This window comes from Elephas maximus, chromosome 9 (genome assembly GCF_024166365.1).
Source record: "Elephas maximus indicus isolate mEleMax1 chromosome 9, mEleMax1 primary haplotype, whole genome shotgun sequence".
NCBI classification, from domain to species: domain Eukaryota; kingdom Metazoa; phylum Chordata; class Mammalia; order Proboscidea; family Elephantidae; genus Elephas; species Elephas maximus.
Window position 1 is genome coordinate 48,102,133 of NC_064827.1, and position 24,256 is coordinate 48,126,388.

The 24,256-nt window shown below is 44.5% G+C and overlaps 1 protein-coding gene across 4 annotated transcripts in view; it reads right to left on the minus strand.

The window, feature by feature from the left end:
* Positions 1–23,877, minus strand: part of TBC1D2 (TBC1 domain family member 2) — a 56,291-nt gene extending 32,414 nt beyond the window's left edge. The window contains exons 1-3 of one of the 4 annotated variants that reach the window (XM_049895806.1): positions 22,719–23,877; positions 19,027–19,168; positions 12,059–12,206 (exon numbers count right to left, since the gene is read on the minus strand). In XM_049895806.1, the coding sequence (XP_049751763.1) occupies positions 12,059–12,206; positions 19,027–19,168; positions 22,719–23,084 (656 nt within the window). In that variant the 5' untranslated portion in view covers positions 23,085–23,877. Of the gene's footprint in view, positions 1–12,058; positions 12,207–19,026; positions 19,169–22,718 lie in introns of those variants that run through there. The other 3 variants (XM_049895808.1, XM_049895807.1, XM_049895809.1) reach the window with 3 other exon arrangements.
* Positions 23,878–24,256: the final 379 nt, after the last annotated feature.

Sequence of the window (24,256 nt, forward strand, 5' to 3'; positions counted from 1 at the left end):
CCCCCCCCCACCTCAGGGAGGACAGCACCTCCCCTCTCCCTTGTGAATTTGGGCATGGCCATGACTGGCTTTGGCTAGTGGGATGTTAGCAGGTGGGATGTGAACACAGGCTTAAAATGCGCTTGCACCTGGGCTTGCCTTCTTCTACTCTTGCTTTTCATCATGAGAAGAACATGCCTCACACAGCTGCTGGTCCATGAAAGACGAGAGACATGCGAGGCAGGCCTGAACGCTACCAATAGCTTGGAGCCAAGATCAGGTGAACCTAGCCTAGATCAGCTGAACTCAGATGAGTGAGAACTAAATGCTTATTTTTTTTTTTTAATAATTTTTATTGTGCTTTAAGTGAAAGTTTGCAAATCAAGTCAGTCTGTCACATATAAGCTTTTATACACCTTACTCCATACTCCCATTTACTCTCCCACTAATGAGTCAGCCTGCTCCCTCCTTCCAGTCTCTCCCTTCATGACAATTTTGCCAGTTTCTAACCCTCTCTACCCTCCTATCTCCCCTCCAGACAGGAGATGCCAACACAGTCTCAAGTGTCTCACTCTTCGTCAGCATCTCTCTCCAACCCATTGTCCAGTCCCTTCCATGTCTGATGAGTTGTCTTCGGGAATGGCTCCTATCCTGGGCCAGCAGAAGGTTTGGGGACCATGACCGCAGGGATTCCTCTAGTCACAGTCAGACCATTAAGTCTGGTCTTTTTATGAGAATTTGGGGTCTGCACCCCACTGATCTCCTGCTCCCTCAGGGGTTCTCTGTTGTGCTCCCTGTCAGGGCAGTCATCGGTTGTGGCCGGACACCATCTAGTTCTTCTGGTCTCAGGATGATGTAAGTCTCTGGTTCATGTGGCCCTTTCTGTCTCTTGGGCTCATAGTTATCGTGTGACTAAATGCTTATTCTTATATGAGACTGAATTTTGAAGTCTTTTTTTTTTTTTTTTTAATAGCATTATTGTGGTGAAAGTTGACTAGGGACATGAGCTTGCCCAAGAATCAACTGCTAACACCAGACACCCAGACCCATGGCTGCAAGGGAGGAAAGAAAACAAGGTCTCTCTGTGTGGGTCCACACAAAATGAAGAGTGTGAATTAAGATCCCTACATAAAGCTGGGACTCTTAAAGGTCCATACCCTCTGAACAGGTGGGCTAGGAAAAAAACGCCTGCTGAAAAAGTTGCTGTTGGTAGTTGCCGTTGAGTTGGCTCCGACTTATGGCAACCTTTTGTATAACAGAATGAAAGTCTGCCTGGTCCTGTGCCACCTTCATGATCATTGACATGTTTGAGTTCATTGTTGAGGCTTTGGTGTCGATCCACCTCATCAGGGGTTTCCCTTGTTTCTGCTGACCCTCTACTTTACCAAACATAATTTTCTCTTCTAGCTACAAAAAAAAAAAAGGCAATTGGTCATCCCTGATGATGTGTCCAAATAACAGATTAGATACAGCCAATGGGAAAAACTGGTGAAATGAAAGATAGATCTGGATAAATTACCCGTCACTCAGCAGAGTAGGAGATAAAAAAATATGACGGTTAAGAGACACAGAAAGTAGAATGAAATACTGTAACTGTACAATTCTTCTAAAACTTAAGCATTAAAATCACTAAAAGAGATGATTAAAAAAACATATCCTTGGTCCCATTCCCAGAGATGCTAATTCAGTAAGGGATTTACATTTGTAACAAGCTCCCAGGTGATGCTCATACAGTTGGTTCTCAGACTACATATGAGCACCACGATCCTAAGATATATCTAATCAGGGTTCCCGAAGGAGAGAGCAGAAAGAATGTGGACAGGCAATGCTATGAACTGAATTGTGTCCTCCAAAGTATATATAAAAATCCTGGTCCCTGTACCTGTTTAGAAACAGGATTTTCTTATGTTAAATAGGTCAGATGAAATTAGGGTGGGTTCTAAATCTAATCACTTCTGAGTTACAAAAAGAGTAGAATAGATACACAGACACACAGGTAGAAGACAGACAATATATGAAGACCCATGTACAAGCAAAGGAACACCAAGGATCAATGGCAGACACCAGAAATTAGTAGAGAAGCTCACAAAAGGAATTGATAGGGTTGAGACCCTGATTTGGACTTGTAGCCTCCAGAACCGTGAGAAAATACATTTCTGTTCTTTAAATTCACCCACTTGTGGTATTTCTGTTACAGCAGCACTAAGTAACTAAGAAAGGCAATAAACAAAGAGACAATGACTAAAAGTTTTCTAGAATTCAAGAGAAATTCCCAGATTCAAGAAGCACACCAAGCAGGAATAATCAAAGAAAATTCATGTCAAGGTCAAAGAGAACCTGATTTTCAAAGTAGCCAGAGAGGTGTTTTATAGAGGGATGGCAATTAGACCATTAGCCAACTTCACAACACCAATGATGAAAGTCGCAAGACATGGGAATAATATAGTCAATGTGCTTAGAATTTTATTTTCTATGAAATACCAAGAAGAAAAGTGAAGTAAAGACTTTTCGACAAACAAAGACTGAGTTTACCACTAGCAGTTCCTCATGAAAGGAACTTCTAAAGGATATTCTTTTTTTTTTTTTCTTTTTTAAAACATTTTTTATTATGTGCCAATTCAACATTTTTCAGTTGCACAATTGAGTGATATCAAATACATTAGTCATGCTGTGAAGCCATCACCCATAATTGCTGCCAAATTTCCCATCATATGGTCAAGTAATTTTTTTTTAAATAATTTTTATTGTGTTTTAAGTGAAAGTTTACAAATCAAGTCAGCCTGTCATATATAAGCTTATATACACCTTACTCCATACTTCCACTTACTCTCCCACTAATGAGTCAGCCTGCTCCCTCCTTCCAGTCTCTCCTTTTGTGACCGTTTTGCCAGTTTCTAACCCTCTCTACCCTCCTATCTCCCCTCCAGACAGGAGATGCCAATACAGTCTCAAGTGTCCACCTGATACAAGTAGCTCACTCTTCATCAGCATCTCTCTCCAACCCATTGTCCAGTCCTTCCATGTCTGATGAGTAGTCTTCGGGAATGGCTCCTGTCCTGGGCCAACAGAAGATTTAGGGACCGTGACTGCCGGGATTCTTCTAGTGTCAGTCAGACCATTAACCCAGTGCTGTCCAGTTGATTCTGACTCATAGCGACCCTATAGGGCAAGGTAGAACTGCCCCATAGAGATTCCGAGGAGTGCCTGGTGGATTTGAACTGCTGACCTTTTGGTTAGCAGCTGTAGCTCTTAACCACTACCAGTAAGTCTGGTCTTTTTATGAGAATTTGGGGTCTGCATCCCACTGTTCTCCTGCTCCCTCAGGGGTTCTCTGTTGTGCTCCCTGTCAGGGCAGTCATCGGTTATGGCCAGGCACCATCTAGTTCTTCTGGTCTCAGGATGATGTAAGTCTCTAGTTCATGTGGCCCTCTCTGTTTTGGGCTCATAGTTATCGTGTGACTTCGGTGTTCTTCATTCTTCTTTGATCCAGGTGGGTTGAGACCAATTGATGCATCTTAGATGGCCGCTTGTTAGCCAAGACCCCAGATGCCACACTTCAAAGTGGGATGCAGAATGTTTTCATAATAGAATTTATTATGCCAATTGACTTAGAAGTCCCCTTAAGACATAGTCCCCAAACCCCCACCCTTGCTCCGCTGACCTTCGAAGCATTCGGTTTATCCCTGAAACTTCTTTGCTTTTGGTCCAGTCCAGTTGAGCTGACCTTCCCTGTATTGAGTATTGTCCTTCCCTTCACCTAAAGTAGTTCTTATCTACTAACTATTCAGTAAACAACCCTCTCGCACCCTTCCTCCCTCCGCCATCTCGTAACCACAAAAGAATGTGTTCTACTCAGATTATACTATTTCTCAAGAACTTATAATAGTGGTCTTATACAGTATTTGTCCTTTTGCATCTGACTAATTTCACTTAGCATAATGCCTTCCAGGTTCCTCCATGTTATGAAATGTTTCACAGATTTGTCACTGTTCTTAATCGATGCGTAGTATTCCATTGTGTGAATATACCATAATTTATTTAACCATTCATCTGTTGATGGACACCTTGGTTGCTTCCAGCTTTTTGCTATTGTAAACAGTGCTGCAGTAAACATGGGTGTGCATCTATCTGTTCGTGTAAAGGCTCTTATTTCTCTAGGGTATATTCCGAGGAGTGGGATTTCTGGGTTGTACGGTAGTTCTATTTCTAACTTTTTAAGAAAATGTCAGATAGATTTCCAAAGTGGTTGTACCATTTTACATTCCCACCAGCAGTGTGTAAGAGTTCCAATCTCTCCACAGCCTCTCCAATATTATTTCGTGTTTTTTGGATTAATGCCAGCCTTGTTGGAGTGAGATGGAATCTCATCATAGTTTTAATTTGCATTTCTCTAATGGCTAATGATCGAGAGCATTTTCTCATATATCTGTTAGCTGCCTGAATATCTTCTTTAGTGAAAGTGCGTGTTCACATCTTTTGCCCACTTTTTGATTGGGTTGTTTGTCTTTTTGTGGTTGAGTTTTAACAGAATCATATAGATTTTAGAGATCAGGCAATGGTCAGAGATGTCATAGCTGAAATTTTTTCCCAATCTGTAGGTGGTCTTTTTACTCTTTTGGTGAAGTCTTTAGATGAGCATAGGTGTTTGATTTTTAGGAGCTCCCAGTTATCTGGTTTCTCTTCATCATTTTTAGTAATGTTTTGTATTCTGTTTATGCCTCGTATTAGGGCTCCTAATGTCCCTATTTTTTCTGCCATGATCTTTATCGTTTTAGTCTTTATGTTAAGGTCTTTGATCCACTTGGAGTTAGTTTTTGTGCATGGTGTGAGGTATGGGTCCTGTTTCATTTTTTGCAAATGGATATCCAGTTATGCCAGCACCATTTGTTAAAACGACTATCTTTTCCCCAATTAATTGACACTGGGCCTTTGTCAAATATCAGCTGCTCATATGTGGATGGATTTATATCTGGGTTCTCAATTCTGTTCCATTGGTCTATGTGCCTGTTGTTGTACCAGTACAAGGCTGTTTTGACTACTGTGGCTGTATAATAGGTTCTAAAATCAGGTAGAGTGAGGCCTCCCACTTTCTTCTTCTTTTTCAGTAATGCTTTCCTTATCCGAGGCTTCTTTCCCTTCCATATGAAGTTGGTGATTTGTTTCTCCATCACATTAAAAAATGTCATTGGAATTTGGATCGAAGTGCATTGTATGTATAGATGGCTTTGGGTAGAATAGACATTTTTACTATGTTAAGTCTTCCTATCCATGAGCAAGGTATGTTTTTCACTTATGTAGGTCCCTTTTAGTTTCTTGCACTAGTACTTTGTAGTTTTCTTTGTATAGGTCTTTTACATCTTTGGTAAGATTTATTCCTAAGTATTTTATCTTCTTGGGGGCTACTGTGAATGGTATTGATTTGGTGATTTCCTCTTCGGTGTTCTTTTTGTTGATGTAGAGGAATCCAAGGGATTTTTGTATGTTTATCTTGTAACCTGAGACTCTGCTGAACTCTTCTATTAGTTTTAGTAGTTTTCTGGAGGATTCCTTAGGGTTTTCTGTGTATAAGATCATGTCATCTGCAAATAGAGATAATTTTACTTCTTCCTTGCCAATCCGGATGCCCTTTATTTCTTTGCCTAGCCTAACTGCTCTGGCTAGGACCTCTAGCACAATGTTGTATAAGAGCGGTGATAAAGGGCATCCTTGTCTGGTTCCTGTTGTCAAGGGAAATGCTTTCAGGCTCTCTACATTTAGAATGATGTTGGCTGTTGGCTTTGTATAAAAAAAATAGATGCCCTTTATTATGTTGAGGAATTTTCCTTCAATTCCTATTTTGCTGAGAGTTTGTATCATGAATGAGTGTTGGACTTTGTCAAATGCCTTTTCTGCATCAATTGATAAGATCATGTGCTTTTTATCTTTTGTTTTATTTATATGGTGGATTACATTAATGGTTTTTCTAATATTAAACCAACTTTGCAACCCTGCATACCTGGTATAAATCCCACTTGGTTGTGGTGGATTATTTTTTCGATATGTTGTTGAATTCTATTGGCTAGAATTTTGTTGAGGATTTTTGCATCTATGTTCATGAGGGATATAGGTCTGTAATTTTCTTTTTTTGTGGTGTCTTTACCTGGTTTTGGTATTAGGGATATGGTGGCTTCATAGAATGAGTTAGGTAGTATTCCATCATTTTCTATGCTTTGAAATACCTTCAGTAGTAGTGGTGTTAACTCTTCTCTGAAAGTTTGGTAGAACTCTGTCTGCAGTGAAGCCATTCGGGCCAGGGCTTTTTTTTGTTGGGAGTTTTTTGATTACCTTTTCAATCTCTTTTTTTGTTATGGGTCTATTTACTTGTTCTACTTCTGATTGTGTTAGTTTAGGTAGGTAGTGTTTTTCTAGGAATTCATCCATTTCTTCTAAGTTTGCAAATTTGTTACAGTACAATTTTTCGTAATAATCTGATATGATTCTTTTAATTTCAGTTGGGTCTCTTGTGATGTGGCCCATCTCGTTTCTTATTTGGGTTATTTGTTTCCTTTCCTGTATTTCTTTAGTCAGTCTGGCCAATGGGTTTATCAATTTTGTTAATTTTTTCAAAGAACCAGCTTTTGGCTTTGTTAATTCTTTCAGTTGTTTTTTCTGTTCTCTAATTCATTTAGTTCAGCTCTAATTTTTATTATTTGTTTTCTTCTGGTGCCTGATGGTTTCTTTTGTTGCTCACTTTCTATTTGTTCAAGTTGTAGGGACAGTTCTCTGATTTTGGCTCTTTCTTCTTTACGTATATGTGCATTTATCGATATACATTGACCTCTGAGCACTGCTTTTCCTGTGTCCCAGAGGTTTTGATAGGAAGTGTTTCATTCTCGTTGCATTCTACGAATTTTTTTATTCCCTCCTTAATGTCTTCTATAACCCAGTCTTTTTTGAGCAGGGTATTATTCAGTTTCCAAGTATTTGATTTCTTTTCCCTGATTTTTCTCTTATTGATTTCTACTTTTATGGCCCTGTGGTCTGAGAAGATGCTTTGTAATATTTCGATGTTTTGGATTCTGCAAAGCTTTGTTTTATGACCTAATATGTGATCTATTCTAGAGAATGTTCCATGTGCACTAGAAAAAAAAGTATACTTTGCAGCTGTTGGGTGGAGGGTTCTGTATAAGTCTATGAGGTCAAGTCGGTTGATTGTAGCAATTAGGTCTTCCATGTCTCTATTGAGCTTCTTACTGGAAGTCCTGTCCTTCTCCAAAAGTGGTGTTTTGAAGTCTCCTACTATAATTGCGGAGGTGTCTATCTCACTTTTCGGTTCTGTTAAAGTCTGTTTTATGTATCTTGCAGCCCTGTCACTGGGTACATAAATATTTAATATGGTTATATCTTCCTGGCCTTATAGGATAGGTTGGGGACTGGTCCCATCTTTTTTTTTTTTTTGGAAGAATGTGTGAAGAATTGTTATTAATTCTTTAAATGTTTGGTATAATTCACCAGTCAAGCCATCTGGTTCTGGGTTTTTCTTTGGGAATAGTTTTTTGATCACTAATTCAATCTCTTTACTTGTTAAAGGTCTATCCAGATTTTCTATTTTTTCTTGAGACAGTTTTGGTAGTTTGAGTCTTTCTAGAAATTTGCTGTATTTCATCTAAGTTTTTTAATTTGTTGGCATAAAGTTGTTCATAGTATTCCCTTATAATCCTTTTTATTTCTATAAGGTCAGTAGTAGGTAGTATCCCCTCTTTTCCTGATTTTAGTAATTTGAGTTTTCTCTCCTTTTTCTTAGTCTAGCTAAAGTTTTGTCAAATTTATTGATCTCTTCAAACAACCAGTATTTGATCAGAAAATTATTTTTAAAATGAAATCTAGCTCTTTGGTCCAGTTGGATCCAGAAGAGGAATCCAATGAGACTGTACTTTCACGGATAGGACAGTTGACTGACAGAGTGAAAAATCAGTCAGTTAAATTAGGAGCAGAGAAGAGATTAGAACTCAACACTCCCAAATACATGAGCTTGAATTTTGGTCTCCTATTCCTTTTGCTCTGTTATTACTAAGGTTCTATTGTAAGAAGCCCCTGACTCCTTGTCTAGTCACTTCCCTTTTCTATTATTCCTTTTCTCATCTGAAAACAAAAGGGTGGTAGTCTTATAAAAAGAATAGTGATGACCATGACGGGCACTACTATTTACTGAGCATTGCTTTGTGCTGGGTGCTATGCTGAGCCCTGGTATGTGGATCGTCTCATTTAATTCTCACAAACCACAGCTATACGAGCTGAAGACAGACCCAGAGGCACATCCCTATAGCTAGAAGCACTAGTTTGGTGGGGTGACCATCTCTGCTGCCCACGCTTACCCTTGCCAAGGAACTGCAGCCTCCCAGCATTCCTGGGGTTCGTAACAGTCATCTGCTGGGGTGTGGGAATGCACAGAACCTCGACTGCAGGGCAGCAAAGAGCCTTTAAGCCCGGGTACACATCTTCTCTGGGGATGGGGAACACACTAGCTTCTAACACAGCCACTGTGCTTGGGAGGAATCTCCATTTCATAAATTTATCGATCTTGCCTGGAGCAGCTTCTAGACCATTTTCTGCGTCAGTTTAGCTCCAGATCTAAAAGGCTCATTACCTGGCCAGCCTGGAGAGGTCATAAAGACTTTTCCTGGAAGGATAACCTTGAGCAAGCCACTTAGCCTTTCTGAGCCTCAGCTTCCTCATCTGTAAAACAGGGATAATGATTATAACCACTGATTGGGCCCTTCCATGGGGCTGGATGCTAAGCTAAACACTCTACCTGCATTTAACACAATTAATCCTCATTTAACAGCCCAATGACGTAAGTACTATTATCAGCCCCGTTTGACAGATGGGTACTGATATCAGAGAGGATAAATAACCTTGCCCAAAGCCTCCGAGCTAATAAGTGGTAGGCTGAGCATCAAACCTGGATGTCTGAATGACTCCATGGTCTGAGAACTTAACCACTAATGATACTACTTCACAGGAGTGTTCACCCAATTAGAGTATAAATGAACACAGTGCCCAGGAAGCTCCCTACACCCCTCCCTTGAGTACGACCTAGGCTCATGGCAGATCTAACAGCAGACCTCCAAGACCAGACAGAGTGAGGGGATAAGGACACAACAGCAGCTCTAATCTCAAGTTGCCTGGGGCTCTCTGCAGACCAGGGCACTTTTCGTGCAATGTTGGCCAGCATTTTTTGTGAGTTATTACAATGACAGGAGGGAAGTGACTGGCTGATTCTCTGAAACTTCCTTCCTTCCTTGATCTCTGCGTCTTCTCTCTTCCACTTCTGCTACCAATGGCCTCTATCAGGCATGAATGGGCTTAATCTTGGTAAGGCCACCCTGGGCATGTGGCTGGCAAGCTGCTGGACTTCTCGGACTCCACCTCCCCACACCAGGCTCCCAGGAGAGGCAGTGCTGACCACCCAGTTCCCTCCAGCAACTCCCGAGGGACCATTCCCTGCCGGGTGTCCTCCTCACCCACTCACCCTGGGCTATCAAGCATGCCCAATATCTCCCAAGGCTCTTTCTCTAGCCCAAATCTTTCTCCTGGGCTCTAGGACCCTCCATCCAACCGCCTGTGAGACAGCTCTACCTCCAGCCAGCAGCCCCAAAGGCAACTCATGGTAGTTTCCCCAAAACCTGCTTCTCTCTTATGATAATTCTCTTAGTTACCCAAACAAATTCAAATGCTTAAGCCAGCAGAGGGAAATGCTGTGCACTGAGTCACCCACAGAGTCAGGAGTCCCTAATCCAAGTCCAGTGTGCAATCTACTCTGCCTTTAAAGAGGCCCCAGTTTGTTTGAAGTCCACACAAAAAATAAGTGCCCAACCAGGATCCATATCAGGTATAGTTTAAACTCCCTAAAGTTCCATAATCCACAATTTGAATAAACTGAGGTCGTCTACATGAAGAAGAACGTAGCATCAGGATTGGGAGAAGACTTATTAACAACCTGCGTTACGCAGATGACACAACCTTGCTTGCTGAAAGTGAAGAGGACTTGAAGCACTTACTAATGAAGATCAAAGACCACAGCCTTCAGTATGGATTGCACCTCAACATAAAGAAAACAAAAATCCTCACAACTGAACCAATAAGCAACACCGTGATAAACGGAGAAAAGATTCAAACTGTCAAGGATTTCATTTTACTTGGATCTATAATCAACACCCATAGAAGCAGCAGTCAAGAAATCAAAAGATGCATTGCATTGGGCAAATCTGCTGCAAAAGCCCTCTTTAAAGTGTTGAAAAGCAAGGATGTCATTTTGAGGACTAAGGAGCACCTGACCCAAGCCATGGTATTTTCAATCACCTCATATGCATTCGAAAGATGAACAATGAATAAGGAAGACCGATGAAGAATTGATGCCTTTGAATTATGGTATTGGCAAAGGATACTGAATGTACCATGGACTGCCAGAAGAACAAACAAATCTGTCTTGGAAGAAGTACAGCCAGAATGCTCCTTGGAAGCAGGGATGGTGAGACTTCATCTCACGTACTTTGGACATGTTATCAGGAGGGACCAGTCCCTTGAGAAGGACATCATGCTTGGTAAACTGGAGGGTCAGTGAAAAAGAGGAAGACACTCCATGAGATGGACTTACACAACGGCTTTAACAATGGGCTCAAACATAGCAAAGATTGTGAGGATGGCACAAGACCGGGCAGTGTTTTGTTCTGTTGTACATAGGGTTGCTATGAGTTGGAACTGACTCGACTGCACCTAACAACAACAACAACAATGCTTTCGTTTCTTCCACTATAACAACAATAGCAGCAGCAGCTAATACTTACTACATGCTTATGATGGCCAAGCAGAATTCACGAGCAGTTGGCATGCATTAACCCATTTAACCCCACACTAACCTTACAAGGCAAGCATTGTTCTATTTACATTTACTAATAAGGTAAACGAAGCACAGAAAACTCAAACGACTTGCCAACAGAGGCATAGCTTACACTGGCAGAGGCAGGATATAAACCCAGGCAGTTTGGCTCCAAAGCCCAGGCTCATAACCACGAGGTCATACCACTACCTCTTACAAACTATCTAAAATAAAGCCTGCCAAACAGGGACCTCCTACCACCACGAAAGAAGAGCCAAGAGTGAAGCATTTCCTTTGGACTCAGGGTCCCTGAGCTGAGGTGCTCCTAGACTCAGGGGAAGACGGATGCCAAGACACATAGAGATGTTCTGGGGATGCCGGGCCCATGGATGTTGAAAGGAGACAAGAATCTTCCCTCAGAGCCAACAGAGAGAGAAAGCCTTCCCCAGGAGCCGGTGCTCTCAATTTGGACTTTTAACCTCCTAAACTGTGAAAGAATAAATTTCTGTTTGCTAAAAACAAGAAAATATATAAAGAAAACAAAGCCTACCAATGGGAAAATGTATATATAATACCTTATCAAATAAAAAAATTAGTTGAGATATGATCGACACACAATCAATTGCATATGTTAAAAGTAAACAATTTGATGTCTGACATACTTAAACACTTGTGAAGCCACCGCCACATTATGTTATGGTCTCAATTATATGTATAGAAAATATAGAGAAAAGAGACATACCAAATTCTAAGAGTGTTCGTCTAGGTGGTAAGATTATGGGTAATTTTTAAATTTTTTCTTTATAACTTTCTGTTGTCGTTAGCTGCCGGTGAGTTGAGTCCAACTCACGGCGACCCCATGTGTACAGAGTACAACTGCTCCATAGGGTTTTTAAGGCTGTGACCTTTCAGAGGTGGATCAGCAGGCCTGTCTTCCAAGAAGCCCCTAGGTGGGTTCAAACCACCAACCTTTTGGCTAGTAGTAGAGTGCTTCTTTGTGCCATCCAGGGACATTATACCTTTCCAGATGCTTCTAGTTTTCTACAGAGAACATGCACTATTTTTATAATTGGAACAACAAATGTAGTATTTTAAAGTAACGATGAAATTAAATGAAAATCTCCCCATTTCCCTGTAGGGGAATCACAACAGGTCACTGCTAAGCTCAGCAGAACGGGCTGCTTGGAGCTTAGTCAGCCCCTCAGCCTCGCCCACACTTACTGTATTTCAGTTCCCAGGTGCTTGAGGGAAATGTTCTGAAGGGCCGAAGGGATCGGGGGGCCAGGCTGCAAGGCAGCTGCCATGCCCACCAGCCCAGGAGGTGTTTTCACGGGGCACAGGAACTCCTCCAGCTCTGCCTCCTCTGGCTCTGGGGAACAAAGGAAAGTAAATGAATCCACCTGAGCTAGTGCACTTGGGAAGACTGGACAGGTGGGATGCTCTGGGCTCAGCTCAGACGGGGACCAGGTGGGAGCCGGTGAGCTGCATAAGCAAGCCTTTCTTGGAGGTTAACAACAGCAAAGAGGCAAGCTTTTTACAGAATGTTCTGCAGGCAGTAAAATGAGGCATCTTGCTGATACAGCTTTCCTGGAAACCCCTTTTAAAAATATGCAGAGCTGTAGATAATTCTGTATCTGAGAATTTACCCTGAAGAAGTAGTCTGACATACAGACAAAGCTTTATGTGCCAAGATGTTCATCCTGGCACGGTTTACAATAGCCTCAAACTGGAAATAACTTAAAGATCTAAAAATCTGAGAATTGGTTAAATAAATCCTGTTGTCTTTATACAATGGAACCCAAGCACTAAAAACAATGTTAATGAAAGTGCTGAAAAATGACTAAGAACACAGGAAACATGCATGGATACGTTAAATGAAAAGAGCCAGACAAAAAATTGGGGCTATAGTATGATCTTGATTGTATAGAAAAAGTCTCAAAGAACTATACTCCACTATCGTAACAGTGGAGCCCTGGTGGCATAGTAGTTTAGAGTTCGGCTGCTAACCAAAAGGTTGACAGTTTGAATCCACCAGCATATCCTTGGAAACCCTATAGGGCAGTTCTGCTCTGTCCTATAGGGTCACTGTGAGTTAGAATCAACTTGACGGCAACAGGTTTGGGTTTTTTTTTTTTTAATCTTAACAGTAGGAGCCCTGGTGGTGCAGTGGTTAAGCATTTGGCTACTAACTAAAAGACTGGCAGTTCGAATCCACCAGCTGCTCCTTGGAAACCCTATGGAACAGTTCTACTCTGTCGTACGGGGTCGTTATGAGTCGGAAACAACTCAAAGGCAACAGGTTTTTTTTGTTTTGGTGGTACACTGGTTAAGCACTCAGCTGCTAACTGAAAGATCAGTGGTTGGAACCCACTAGGTGCTCCACAGGAGAAAGATGTGGCAGTCTGCTTCTGTAAAGATTACAGCCTTGGAAACCCTATGGGGCAGTTCTACTCTGTCCTTATACAGTCACTATGAGTCGGAACCAACTCGACGGCACCTAACAACAATGAGTCAGAAGTAACTTGATGGCAACTTTTTTTTTTTTAAACACAAGTTACCTTTAGAAACAGAAAAGAACATTTATTCATCGAACACAGATGTTCATAAGGAGATTTTATAACACAGGGAACTGTTAAGGGTTATAACACTGAGTATCAAAAAGCAAAGTAGACCATTACTCAGCAAGACAGCATCTCTCAAAAGGAAGAAAGACTAGGGAAATCTCTCCCAACAGTTGCAATCTCTTCATGCCCGGAACAAAAAGCTTGCTGCAACTCCGCAGGGTGTGGCTGAAAAACCCCTTTGTTAGCTCTATAACAAAACTGGAGAACACAGGTGCAGCCCCCATCCAGAAAAATGGAAGTGGCGTGGGGACAAATGCTGCCAATTCTATGAAGAAAGCAAGAGGTGGCAGGGATGTGAATATTTCTGCATTGCTGAAAATAAACACGCAGGAAGTGCTGGACTTTTCCCGCAACGGCAGTGGCGAGGCCTGGCTGTGGATGGACGGAACCCATTACTCCTCTGGACTGTCTGACAGTGTAACAGATTTTACCAGCCTGAGGAGCAGGGATTGTGCGACCATCCTCAACGGGAAGGCTTTCTCAAAGGACTGCAGAGTTCAGGCAGTGTGCTTGTGAGAGGACGGTGGCAGCAGTGAGACCTGAGCGGCTCTACTAGTGACCTTGAGCCCTTAGATGGAGCTGATAGACTCTCCTACAACTACCAACAAAGAAACAAGATCAATGCAAAGGATTCTTGTGGCACCGGGAAATGGAAAATAAACAGGAAAGGCAATCTCTCTGACTAGTAAAAAAAAAAAAAAAAAGCGAAGTGGAAGGCTTGCATTATTAGCTGATGTCAATTTTTTTTTTTTTAAAAAACAGACAAGACCATAAACATAATGTTAACAGCACTTATCTCTGGGTGATAGGATTGTGGGTAATTTTTCTTTTTCTACTTTCCTGTTTTCCAAGTGTTCTGCTTAAAAAATAATTGTTATATAGTAAGTGACTTCAAATGTCTAATGTTAAAGAAGATTCCAAGGCTAAAGAAACATTATTTGAGCTATAAGGGAGAAGACATGGAGTATTTAGAAGTTAGTTTTGAGGATTACGGGAAGCAGAAGAGAATGAGGGCCACTTACAGGATGATGAGGCCTTGATTATGCAGCCCCTGAGATCCACAGTACAGCAGATCTTGCCCTTACTGAGAGAGGGAAAAATTTAGGGGCAGAGGAGGAAATTTATATTTGCACTCCATCTGCCAAAAAGTGTGGGTGCAAAAACATTAAATACAATGGTGGGGGCCAGCGGAGCTGTTTAATCTACACAAGCAAATAAACTCTGTCATCACTAAAACAACCAACAACAAATAATACATTTAATTCCTAATAGGCTCCATCGAACCTGGCCAGCTGGCCAATACTTGGCAACACCAAGAGCCATTTTTTTGAGTTCCTCCCTCCAGTTTACCCTGGCAACAAACACAGATTAAGTGTCCACCCTGGGGCTTCCAAGTGGGGCTAGAGAAAGGGAGATGAATCAGATGCACAGGGAGCTCACAGCCAATGGGAGATGTGCACACATCCAGACAATATGTCGGGGAGTTCTGGAAGGTGCAGACAGGCTCCTTCCAGATCAAGTCATGGAAGACTTCCTGGAGGAAGGGCACTGGAGCTAGACCTGGAGGCCTGGAGATGATCTGGACCAGCAAAGGGAGAGGGGAAGAGCCTCTATGAGAGTGTGTATGTATAGGTATAGGAACTGCAAGAGGTCCTAGCCCCGGCGTTAAGGATGCAGCAAAGGTCCCAGGGAAGACTGGGCTGGAAAAGTCAAATGAGGAGGTGAGGTGGTGGCTAAAAGGTTGGATCTCACCTGGCTGGAAATGCAGAGCCCCTGGAGGTTTGAGCAGGAGCTCAAAATATTGAACCTGGACGACCAGAAAGGGCTGCACCTTGGAAGTTAGAAGACGTGAGGCCAAGGCCTGTTTCTGCTGGGAGAATTGTGTGACCTGGTTGGAAATCACTTTTTCTCCTCTGGCCTTAGGTTCCATATTTTTAAAATGAGAAGGATACCCTCCACCATTTCTCCTTCAGAATTGGTACACAGATTAAAGGAGATAAGGCATATGAAAATGTTTAGAAAAGAATAAAGCGCCATACTACGGACTTGTATCTTTCAAAGTAGTTTCTAATCCAGACTTCACAAGCTGATTCAGCCTGCCTGCCAACACAATTGGTCAAAATAAATAAGATTTTCTTGTTTATCAATACTTTAACTTTCTTTATTGTCCCTCATTCAGAACAAATAAAACAATTATAGTTTGTTTAAGATTTTAATATCTTATCAAGTACTTCCCTAACTGCCAATATCTGTATTCCTATAACATTCACACACAGCCCTAGGTCCACTCTGCGGTCACACAGAACTAAATCTGGGGAGTGTCGACACTGGTTAGTTTTACCAGTGAGGAAACAGCAGCTCAAGGAGCATGAGTTTCGTAACCAAGGTCACACAGCTAGCAGACACCAGAGCCATGACTCAAATGCAATTCCTCACTTTTGCTTTTTTTACCAACCATATGGCTTAACAGAGCAGACTTTCTAAGAAACAGAGACGGGAAGGACTGCCCCAGGAAGGTGCAGATCCCAGTACAATGGAGCACCCAGAACATGGGCAGCACATGATGGAGATGCCACAGTGAAGCTTAGCACTTCTGACAGAAAACAGAACTGATGACCCAAGGCTCTGGCTGGGAGCCTCTGGGCCCCTCTCCAGCCTCATTGAAGTGACCACACAAAGAATTTTCAATGCATGTATTTGTGATTCTCCCTTTCCCTACTCCTAGGGGCTACCCCATCCCTGGAAGGAAGAAGTCAACTCTTGGACAGAAAAAAGGCCAAGGCAGGAGGTCACTGCTTCCCCAGGGGGCCTGGATAGGCAGATGGCCTGCTGCATCTACAGCTGGGGAAATGGGGGAGGGACTGTGAGTCGCAGACTAGGGTTCAGATTTCAGCGCAGACATTTTCCTGCTGGTCCCCTGGCCTCTGTAAGCCTGCTTCTTTTTCTGTGAAATAGGAATACCACTACCTCATGAGATTGTTGTGAGGGTTAAACATGGAAGTGTCAGAATAGCGCTAGGAACTGGTATGCACGTTTTTGTGACTGAAAACACAAAGTCCTTTGTAAACTGTGTCCTACTTTGCAAACATGCCACTATTATCATAAATCTACTGGTTTCCCTTTGATCTTTCCTGGCTCTTGTGGAGACCAATGTTTAGGGAAAGTATAAAAGTGTAAACGCTTAATTAAAGGCTGTAGAGAAAGTACCTTGCAGGTTGCTTAAAGGCAGTGACAAGAGACTTGGTACTAGACGGAGTATCTGTGACTCAAAGTCAGACATAGGTCAGAAGGTTTTCACAGCTGCAGGTACGGCCCCTGCTTCCTTCTAGAAAGGGTGGAGAGTGGAGAGGTGGGGCAGTCTGCTCCAGTCGAGCAAACCCAGGGCCTGCCAGCTTGCTCAAGACTCCAGAAATGTCTTTCTGGATGGGCTGGGGAAGGTTCCGAGCAGGCCCTGGGTTCGGGAGGGTGAAGGTTTGCGGAAAAGTCTAACAAGAACTAGTCTGCATCCCTGCTTCCCAAGACTCATACCAGAGTGCGCTGGTCATTACACCAAGCACCTCGCCATCGCCAATGCCCACACAGGGCGGCCCAGAAGAGGTCTGGCTGTGTGTGTTGAACCAAAGCCACAGATTTAAAGAAGCTGGAAAAGGTTTACCACAGCAAGAGGCCTGAGAAACTCTACGGCCACTCTTTTAATACTCTGGTTCTTCAAATTGCAGTTCAAGACACGCAAGAATTCTTTATCATGAGGGTTTTTGTTGTTCTAGTCTGAGACGGACCTCAGCAATTGTGTCAACTCAGGCTGTAATTCTCTGCATGGCCAGGGTTGTTTGCTCCCTGGCAGATGGGGTAGGGTGTAGAAGTACAGAAGCAAAATAAAAACCCTTTCCCCAGAGAAAGCTGTTCTAAGTATAAAACATCTAAAAGGTTCCCAAATAAATTAACGATGATGATTATTAATAAAAAGGAGTAGTTATTATAATAGAAATTGTATATACATACACATTCACATATATAATAACAATATTAACAAGACAGTATTTTTGAACAAAGAAGCCCTGGTGGCACAGTGGTTAAGCACTCAGCCACTAACCGAAAGGTCAGCAGTTCAAACCCACCAGCTGCTCTGCGGGAGAAAGATGTGGCAACCTGCTCCCGCAAAGATTTACCAGACCTGGAAACCCTACGGTGGGCAACCCTGTCCTATAGGGTTGTTATGAGTCAAATCGACTCAACGGCAAAGGGTCTGGTTTGGTTTTTATTATTCAGCTCTTACTACGTGCCTGGCATTATGCTAAGGGCTTTGTGTACTTTTCCTCATTTAATTAAAAATTCAATGTATTCACTCACACATTTACTCAACAAATACCCAATGTGCCAGGGCAGGTCACCAGGTGCTGGGGACACAGACACAGGTGACAAAGATATGGTTACACCCTTAAGGAGCTACTGGGCAGAGACTGAAGAGGTAATTATCACAGTGTGTTAGGACTGCAATGAGGCCTGAACCACAGCAACGGCAGTGAGAAGGGCCTGGAGCTGACGTGAGATCAGAGGGCAGAAATGGCCAGCACTGGTAATGGCTGGGCTAGCCAACCACGAAGGAGCAAAGGCTGGGGTGACTCCCATTTGCTGAATGGTAGAGCCATTCACTGAGGGAAGTGAAACTGGGGGAGAAGAATGGTCAAGGCCAGATGAGCTCAGATTTGAACATGAAAACATTCAGATTCAGAGGTCCAGGAAGTGTTGGGGAAGAAGTCCTGCCTAAGCCCATTTGGCCTCCCTGCCAGGTGAGGGTGAGGCCTTTTGGACACTCTGCACCTGTGTGCTGGGGCTTCATTTTCCATGCTCTTGCTGAGGCAGCTTTGTGGGGAGGCCTGTCTCCATTCTAAAGCCTGCCATCTTACCATATTCCTGGCTACAGCATGGAAGCAGGAGCATGTGATCTCCCAGGCTCCTCTGCTCTGGAATGTTGTAGGATTTGGGTCAAGCACCTTCATTTTTGGGCACACTGCAGGTGGAGAGAATTCTGCTTTATGGGACTACCAGGGAGGAAATCACTGATATACCCAACTCGCTGGGAAAAAGCAGTTGTGTAAGAAGCAACAACTGCACCTGCTCATTAACCTTCCTCACAACAAGCCTGCAAAGCCTTCATTTTTTGAGACCTTCCCATAATGATCATAGTAACAGTACCTAACATTTATTGAGCTCTGACAATGTGTCGGCATTGCTCTAACCACTTTATGTGTATGGATTCATTTAATCCTCCTAATAACCCTAAGAAGTAGGTATAATTTATTAACTTCATTTTATAGGGAAGGAAATTGAAGCTCAGAAAGGTTAAGCAACATGCCTAAGATTACACAGGATTAAGATTCAAACTCAGGCAGTTTGGTCTTAAAGCCCATATTCTTGCCCTCAACACTGCTGGCTAATCCTGAGTCACATCCTGGCTCTCTGCTTCTTTGGCAGAGGGCTCCTCCCACTCACTCCCATCATTAGGTTAAAGGCTTGTCCACCAAGAGCCCTGGTGTGTGGGCAGGAGGTGAGTCTGTTGGGTACCTAGCTTGAGGCGCAGGGCGGGCACGTTCCCAGCCAGGGCAGCATCAGGGGCGGCGGGAGGCGCAGGTAGGCTGTTGTGGAACTCCCAGCGCTTCATCTGCAGCTGCTGCAGCCAGTACAGCATCACTTGCTTGGTGGCGGCCTGAGAAGCACAAGGGTTAGTTGGCAAGGCCCTGTGCCTGGGAAAGGAGGATACCTCTGAGGCTGCTGGGCCCTTTCTGGGTACTGTGCTGAAATGCAGGGAAGGTCATGGGAGGCTTGGTAACTCTCTTCTTCTCAGAAAAAAGAAATTACCACTGCAGGGGGGTAGTTGGGAGACACCATATGCTTCTTGGACACAGAAGACAACTGAGGCTCTCATCCTCTACCAAGGTTCCTTAACCTCTCTGGACCTCAGTTTCCTCATCTGTACTATAGTGACGATAAGACCCACTTCATAGGGTGGTTATGAGGTAAAAGAATTACCTTTATGAGGATGAAACGAGGTAAAAGAAGTAAACGGCCCCATATAGTACCTGACATATAAAACCCAGAAAACCAAACCCATTGCCATCGAGTCGATTCTGACTCACAGCGACCCTACAGGACAGAGTAGAACTGCCCCACAGAGTTGCCAAGTAGTGCCTGGTGGATTCGAACTGCTGACCTTTTGATTAGCAGCCATAGCACTTAACCACTATGCCAGCAGGGTCTCCCCTGACATACAGCAGGTGCTTAAACTGTGCTCACTGGGTAAAGGAATTGGGGAGGTGCTGTGAGAGAGGGAAAGAACTTTGGAATTCTTACCTGGGTGGGGCCCTAGTGCTGTCACCATTTCCCTGTACAACATATCTTAAGCTGAGGCACTGACACCATAGATATGAAGAGGACTGGAAAGCCACATGTACGTGGGAGGGTTATTACTGCTATGACACCAAAGTGGCACCCTCCAGGACTGCTAGCACTCCAAACAAGTTAGTGGTTGATGCTGCTCATTAGCCTCGGATGATCCAAATACCCACTTTCGTATCCATGACCTCTTTAGATCCTCCAGGAGGGAGGCAGGACAAGAGTTAACAGCCCCTTCTACAGATGGAGAAACTAAGGCTCTGAAGTCACCCAAGCAAGTAGCGGTGGAGCTGGTCCCAGAACCGAGAGCTCCCACTTCTAGACCAGAGCTTTGCTGTAATTTCTGGCCAGGAGATTTACGGCTATAAGTAGAGAAGGCATGAATCGGTTGAGGGGGGCCGCAGAGGATGGGTAGTTTGTGGGAAGGGGATGGAGAGCCTTATAGACCCACTCACAGACCAAGACCGTTGGAGACCAACAGCAGAGTGCCGGCAACTGGGGCAAGCTCCCTCTCTCAAGAGGCCCAGATATGAGGTGCGCACATGGCCAGGGGACTCCATGAAAGAGGCCTCAGCTTGTCATGGAGGTAGTAAATAAGACAAAATGATGTCCACCAGTTTTCTCTTTCTAAATGCTTTCCCTGAGAGACCTCAGCCCCTCCCATGACTTCACCATGACCTTCATGCTGACAAGCTTCAGCCCAAGCCCAAATATTCCATTTTATTAATTCATGTGACAACTCTACACTGAGCACCTATTTTGTATCAGAGACTGTGCTAGGCATTTGGGGATACCGTGATGAGCCAACATACGTGGTCCCTGTCCTCTTACAACTTAAGAGTCTACTGAGGATGTCCTACGGGCTTCTCAGTCTGTGTTTCTTGTCAATGACCGACCCAACCAGCCAGTTGCCCGAGCCATCCCTAACTCCTCCCTCACATTCTAACGCCTTAACATCACTAGCCACCTCCACTTCTCTCCTGCCCCATTGTCACTGCCCTTGCTCAGCTATCATTCTTTCCTCATCACCTCCTGATGGACTCCCTGACCACCAGCTTCGCCTTCCCCTAATCTGTTCTCTATCCAATAACCAGACTAAGATTTCTCAACATTTAATCTCATGGTGCTTCCTTGCTTAAAGCCCTCTGACAACTTCCCAAAACCTACTGGACAAAGTTCGAGTTCCTTCACCTAATTAACAAATGCCCCATCCTTGGGCCTCTTCTCTCTGGGTCCATCTTTTGGGCGCCTTTGTCCCTCAGGACGCTGGACACTCTGGGCTGTACTGTGTTTTCCCACTTTTGTTCATGGGGCTCTCTTGGCCTGAAATACCCTTCTCCCTCTTGTCTGCTGCCAAAAACCTATTTCCTCTTTCAAGCCTCAAGCATCTTCCTCTCCTCCACGATGCCCTTCCTGGATAGCCTTTCCTTCCAGTTCAGTGGAAAGGACTCCTCTTCTGTCACCACATTTTCTCGTATCACTAAGTGTGACAGTTTCCACATCAGTTACTCCCACCAGCCTTGAAGATGCTTGAATGTCAGGGGGTAGGTTTATCCCCACATCCCAGTGCCTACCACAGAGACAGGCACACATACAGATCAATGGGATAGTAAAAACCACGTGTTGGAGACTGCATATAGCACTTAACCTGTGGAAGGAGGGGGCTGTGGACCGCATATAACTTCTAGAATACCTTCCCAGGCTTGGAATTCCTAGTTTCCATAGTTTTAACTGAGCCCCCTACTTGAGTCACCAGTCAGGCCCAGTCAGTAGGGTAGCTGAACCTGTGGATGACAACCAGAGAACTCAAGTGATGCCACACTGGCTGGAAGTGGGGGTGGGGGGGGAGATGTGGGTGGGGTGGGAGACGCTGTCTCCTAGCCACACTCATCTCTGATGCTCTCAAAACTCCTAGCCAAGATCTCTTTCCAATTAAGTTATGGGGCAACTCCTCTTGACATGACAACCTGACTGTGGCTCCACTACCCTGTGTGTGCGTGTGCGTTCATTCAACATTTATTGAGGACCCACTAGATGCCAGGCTATTCTTGGTGCTGGAATTCATTCAACAATTTGTAAGTATCTGCGATATATCATATACCTACCTGTTTTAAATCTCACAAGCTACCTAGATTCTGCGAGGTTAAGTAACTTGCTCAGGGTAATGCAACTAGTAAAGCAGCAGATATAGAATTTGAATCCAAGCCTGTCTGATTTCAAGCCATGTGCCCTTTCTACTGCTTCAATCTTTCTCATTTAAACACGATGATAAAACCTACTCCTTCCTGTTGATGGGAAAACTGGTTTAGACATGTCATGATGAAAAATCTGGGCTGATTAGTGAAGCCTAAGCATTTATCTGCCCAATCCCTGGGAGCGTTTCTCAGCATTAACTCCCTTTGGCCAAAATATCAAGAAAAATGAATCAGAATCCTGGCTTCAATAGAGGATTGCAAAGCCCATGTTGTGACCATATTTCAGTCCCAAGTAAGAAAGTTAAAGAGAAGTGCATTGTTAGGTACTCCCCAAAATAAAAGGTTTGATACAGCACAAGGTTCCAAGACTACAGGAACCAAGTGTGGCTACAGGTTCCAAGTGTGGACTACACACAGTCTAGGTGAACAACCCCTCTTTAAGACTCAGTTTCTTGATCTGTAAAATGGGTCCACCGTCCCTGCCTTGCCTACTTCACCGTAGTGTTGTGGAAATCCAATAAGAAAATGGGTGTGAATGAGTTTTGGAAAGCATAAAGCTCTGGGCACACCTTGGTGATTGCTGGAGTCAATGTGCTATGAACACACACCCGTCCCCAGCGTGCCCTGGGAACCAACCCTGGCCGAAAAGGAGAAAACCGTTCCACTTACCTTGAGGGTAATAACCCGGCTGGGAGTCTTGATTTCGAAAGTCCCCTCCTCAGCGTCCGCCTTGCAGTCAAAGACAGCACTGGAGAGGTCGATGCTGTCCAAGGGGTTGGCATCCTGCGCGGTCCGCGAATAATATAGGTGACATTTCCTCTCGTCGTAGAAGAACCACCGGGATTTCCAGCCCCGGATGGGCCCTTTGCCACCAAACTTACTCAAATATCCACAGAGTTTCTTGGGGGTCGTCTCAAGGGGCCGGGCGCAGCTTTCTGACACCTCGGAAGGCAACACCTCAGGGGCCCTAGCAGACTCTTCGGGGCCGGGAACGGAGGAGCCAGACTCCAGGGTGTTCTCCTGAGAGCCCTCCATCCTTGCCAGTGACCGCGGAGGGACAAGAATCCCGCAGCCCCACCTGGGCCAAGTCTCTGAGACTCAGGCTGCACCTTCGAAAGTGAGATACCTGGGCAGGAGCGGACACAGCGGTAGGCCCGCCTCCAGGAAACCACGGAGGGGTACCGCACGCCTTGGGGTGCGCCACTCAGTAAGACCTCACTTTCACGTTCGGGCTGTAAATTACCTCCCTCCCACCAGCCCGCTCGCCCGCCCGCACGCCAGTCAGTCCGCCAGCCTGAGGGGCAGTCAGGCCACGCCCTCTCGGGCCGCCCCCGGAGGCACCTCCGGAGCCTGCTACTTCCGTTTTCCTTCGCTCCGCTCCGCCATCTTTGCTGAGGGCACTTGTAGTGCGTGAAGCGGGGGTCAAGTCGGAGACGTGGCGATACTAGCTTAATCAGAGGGAGAGATGGGGGCAGAGGCCATTGTCCGTCACTATACTGCTCTGGGAACTCGCGGAAGAACGGAGAAGGATAGTCCGCCTGCTTTTTCCCCTCAAGCGCATCATGCGGCCTTTGGCTGAGGAGCCCGGCTCGATGGCCGCACTTCCGGGCGTGCACTGGGCTCTTGGGGTCGGCCCTCCACCTTTAGTTGCCGGTGTGAGTTGAGCGCCCCGTGAGTCTCGCTGGACGGCTGTATCGTCCCTCGCCGGACTGCGCTGGCTAGTGAGCTCTACGAAAAAGAGCAGCTGCTCGCGCGCGCCGCGGCAACCAAGTGCCACGCCTGGGCGTGATTGGGTTCTGTAAATAAATAAAAAGTACCTGGGCTCTAAGTCGCTCAGCTTGTTGCCTCATCCCACCACTTCCCCTTAAATGTGCCGTCTTCCCTCCTGTGTAGGGTGTATCCCTTCATTTGAGTCTGGGTACTTTTACTGTTCACCTCTTTACGGGTTTTACTCCGTTTTTCTGTTCCCTTTTCTTCAGCCCTCCTCTTCCTTCAGTCGTCTCCCTTTTCCCCCGCGCCATCCTCTACAAAAGCCGTCGTGCACTCTCAATGAGATTGAGAGGCTGCGTGGGTAGAGGCGAGGGCTCCGGAGTCCATTTGCGTAACTTCCAGATTACGACTCTCATCTTGAGCGATTACTCAACCTAAATGTCCGTTTTCTCTTGTCTATAAAAATGGAGCTAATGGTAATATCCAAGGAGCCCTGG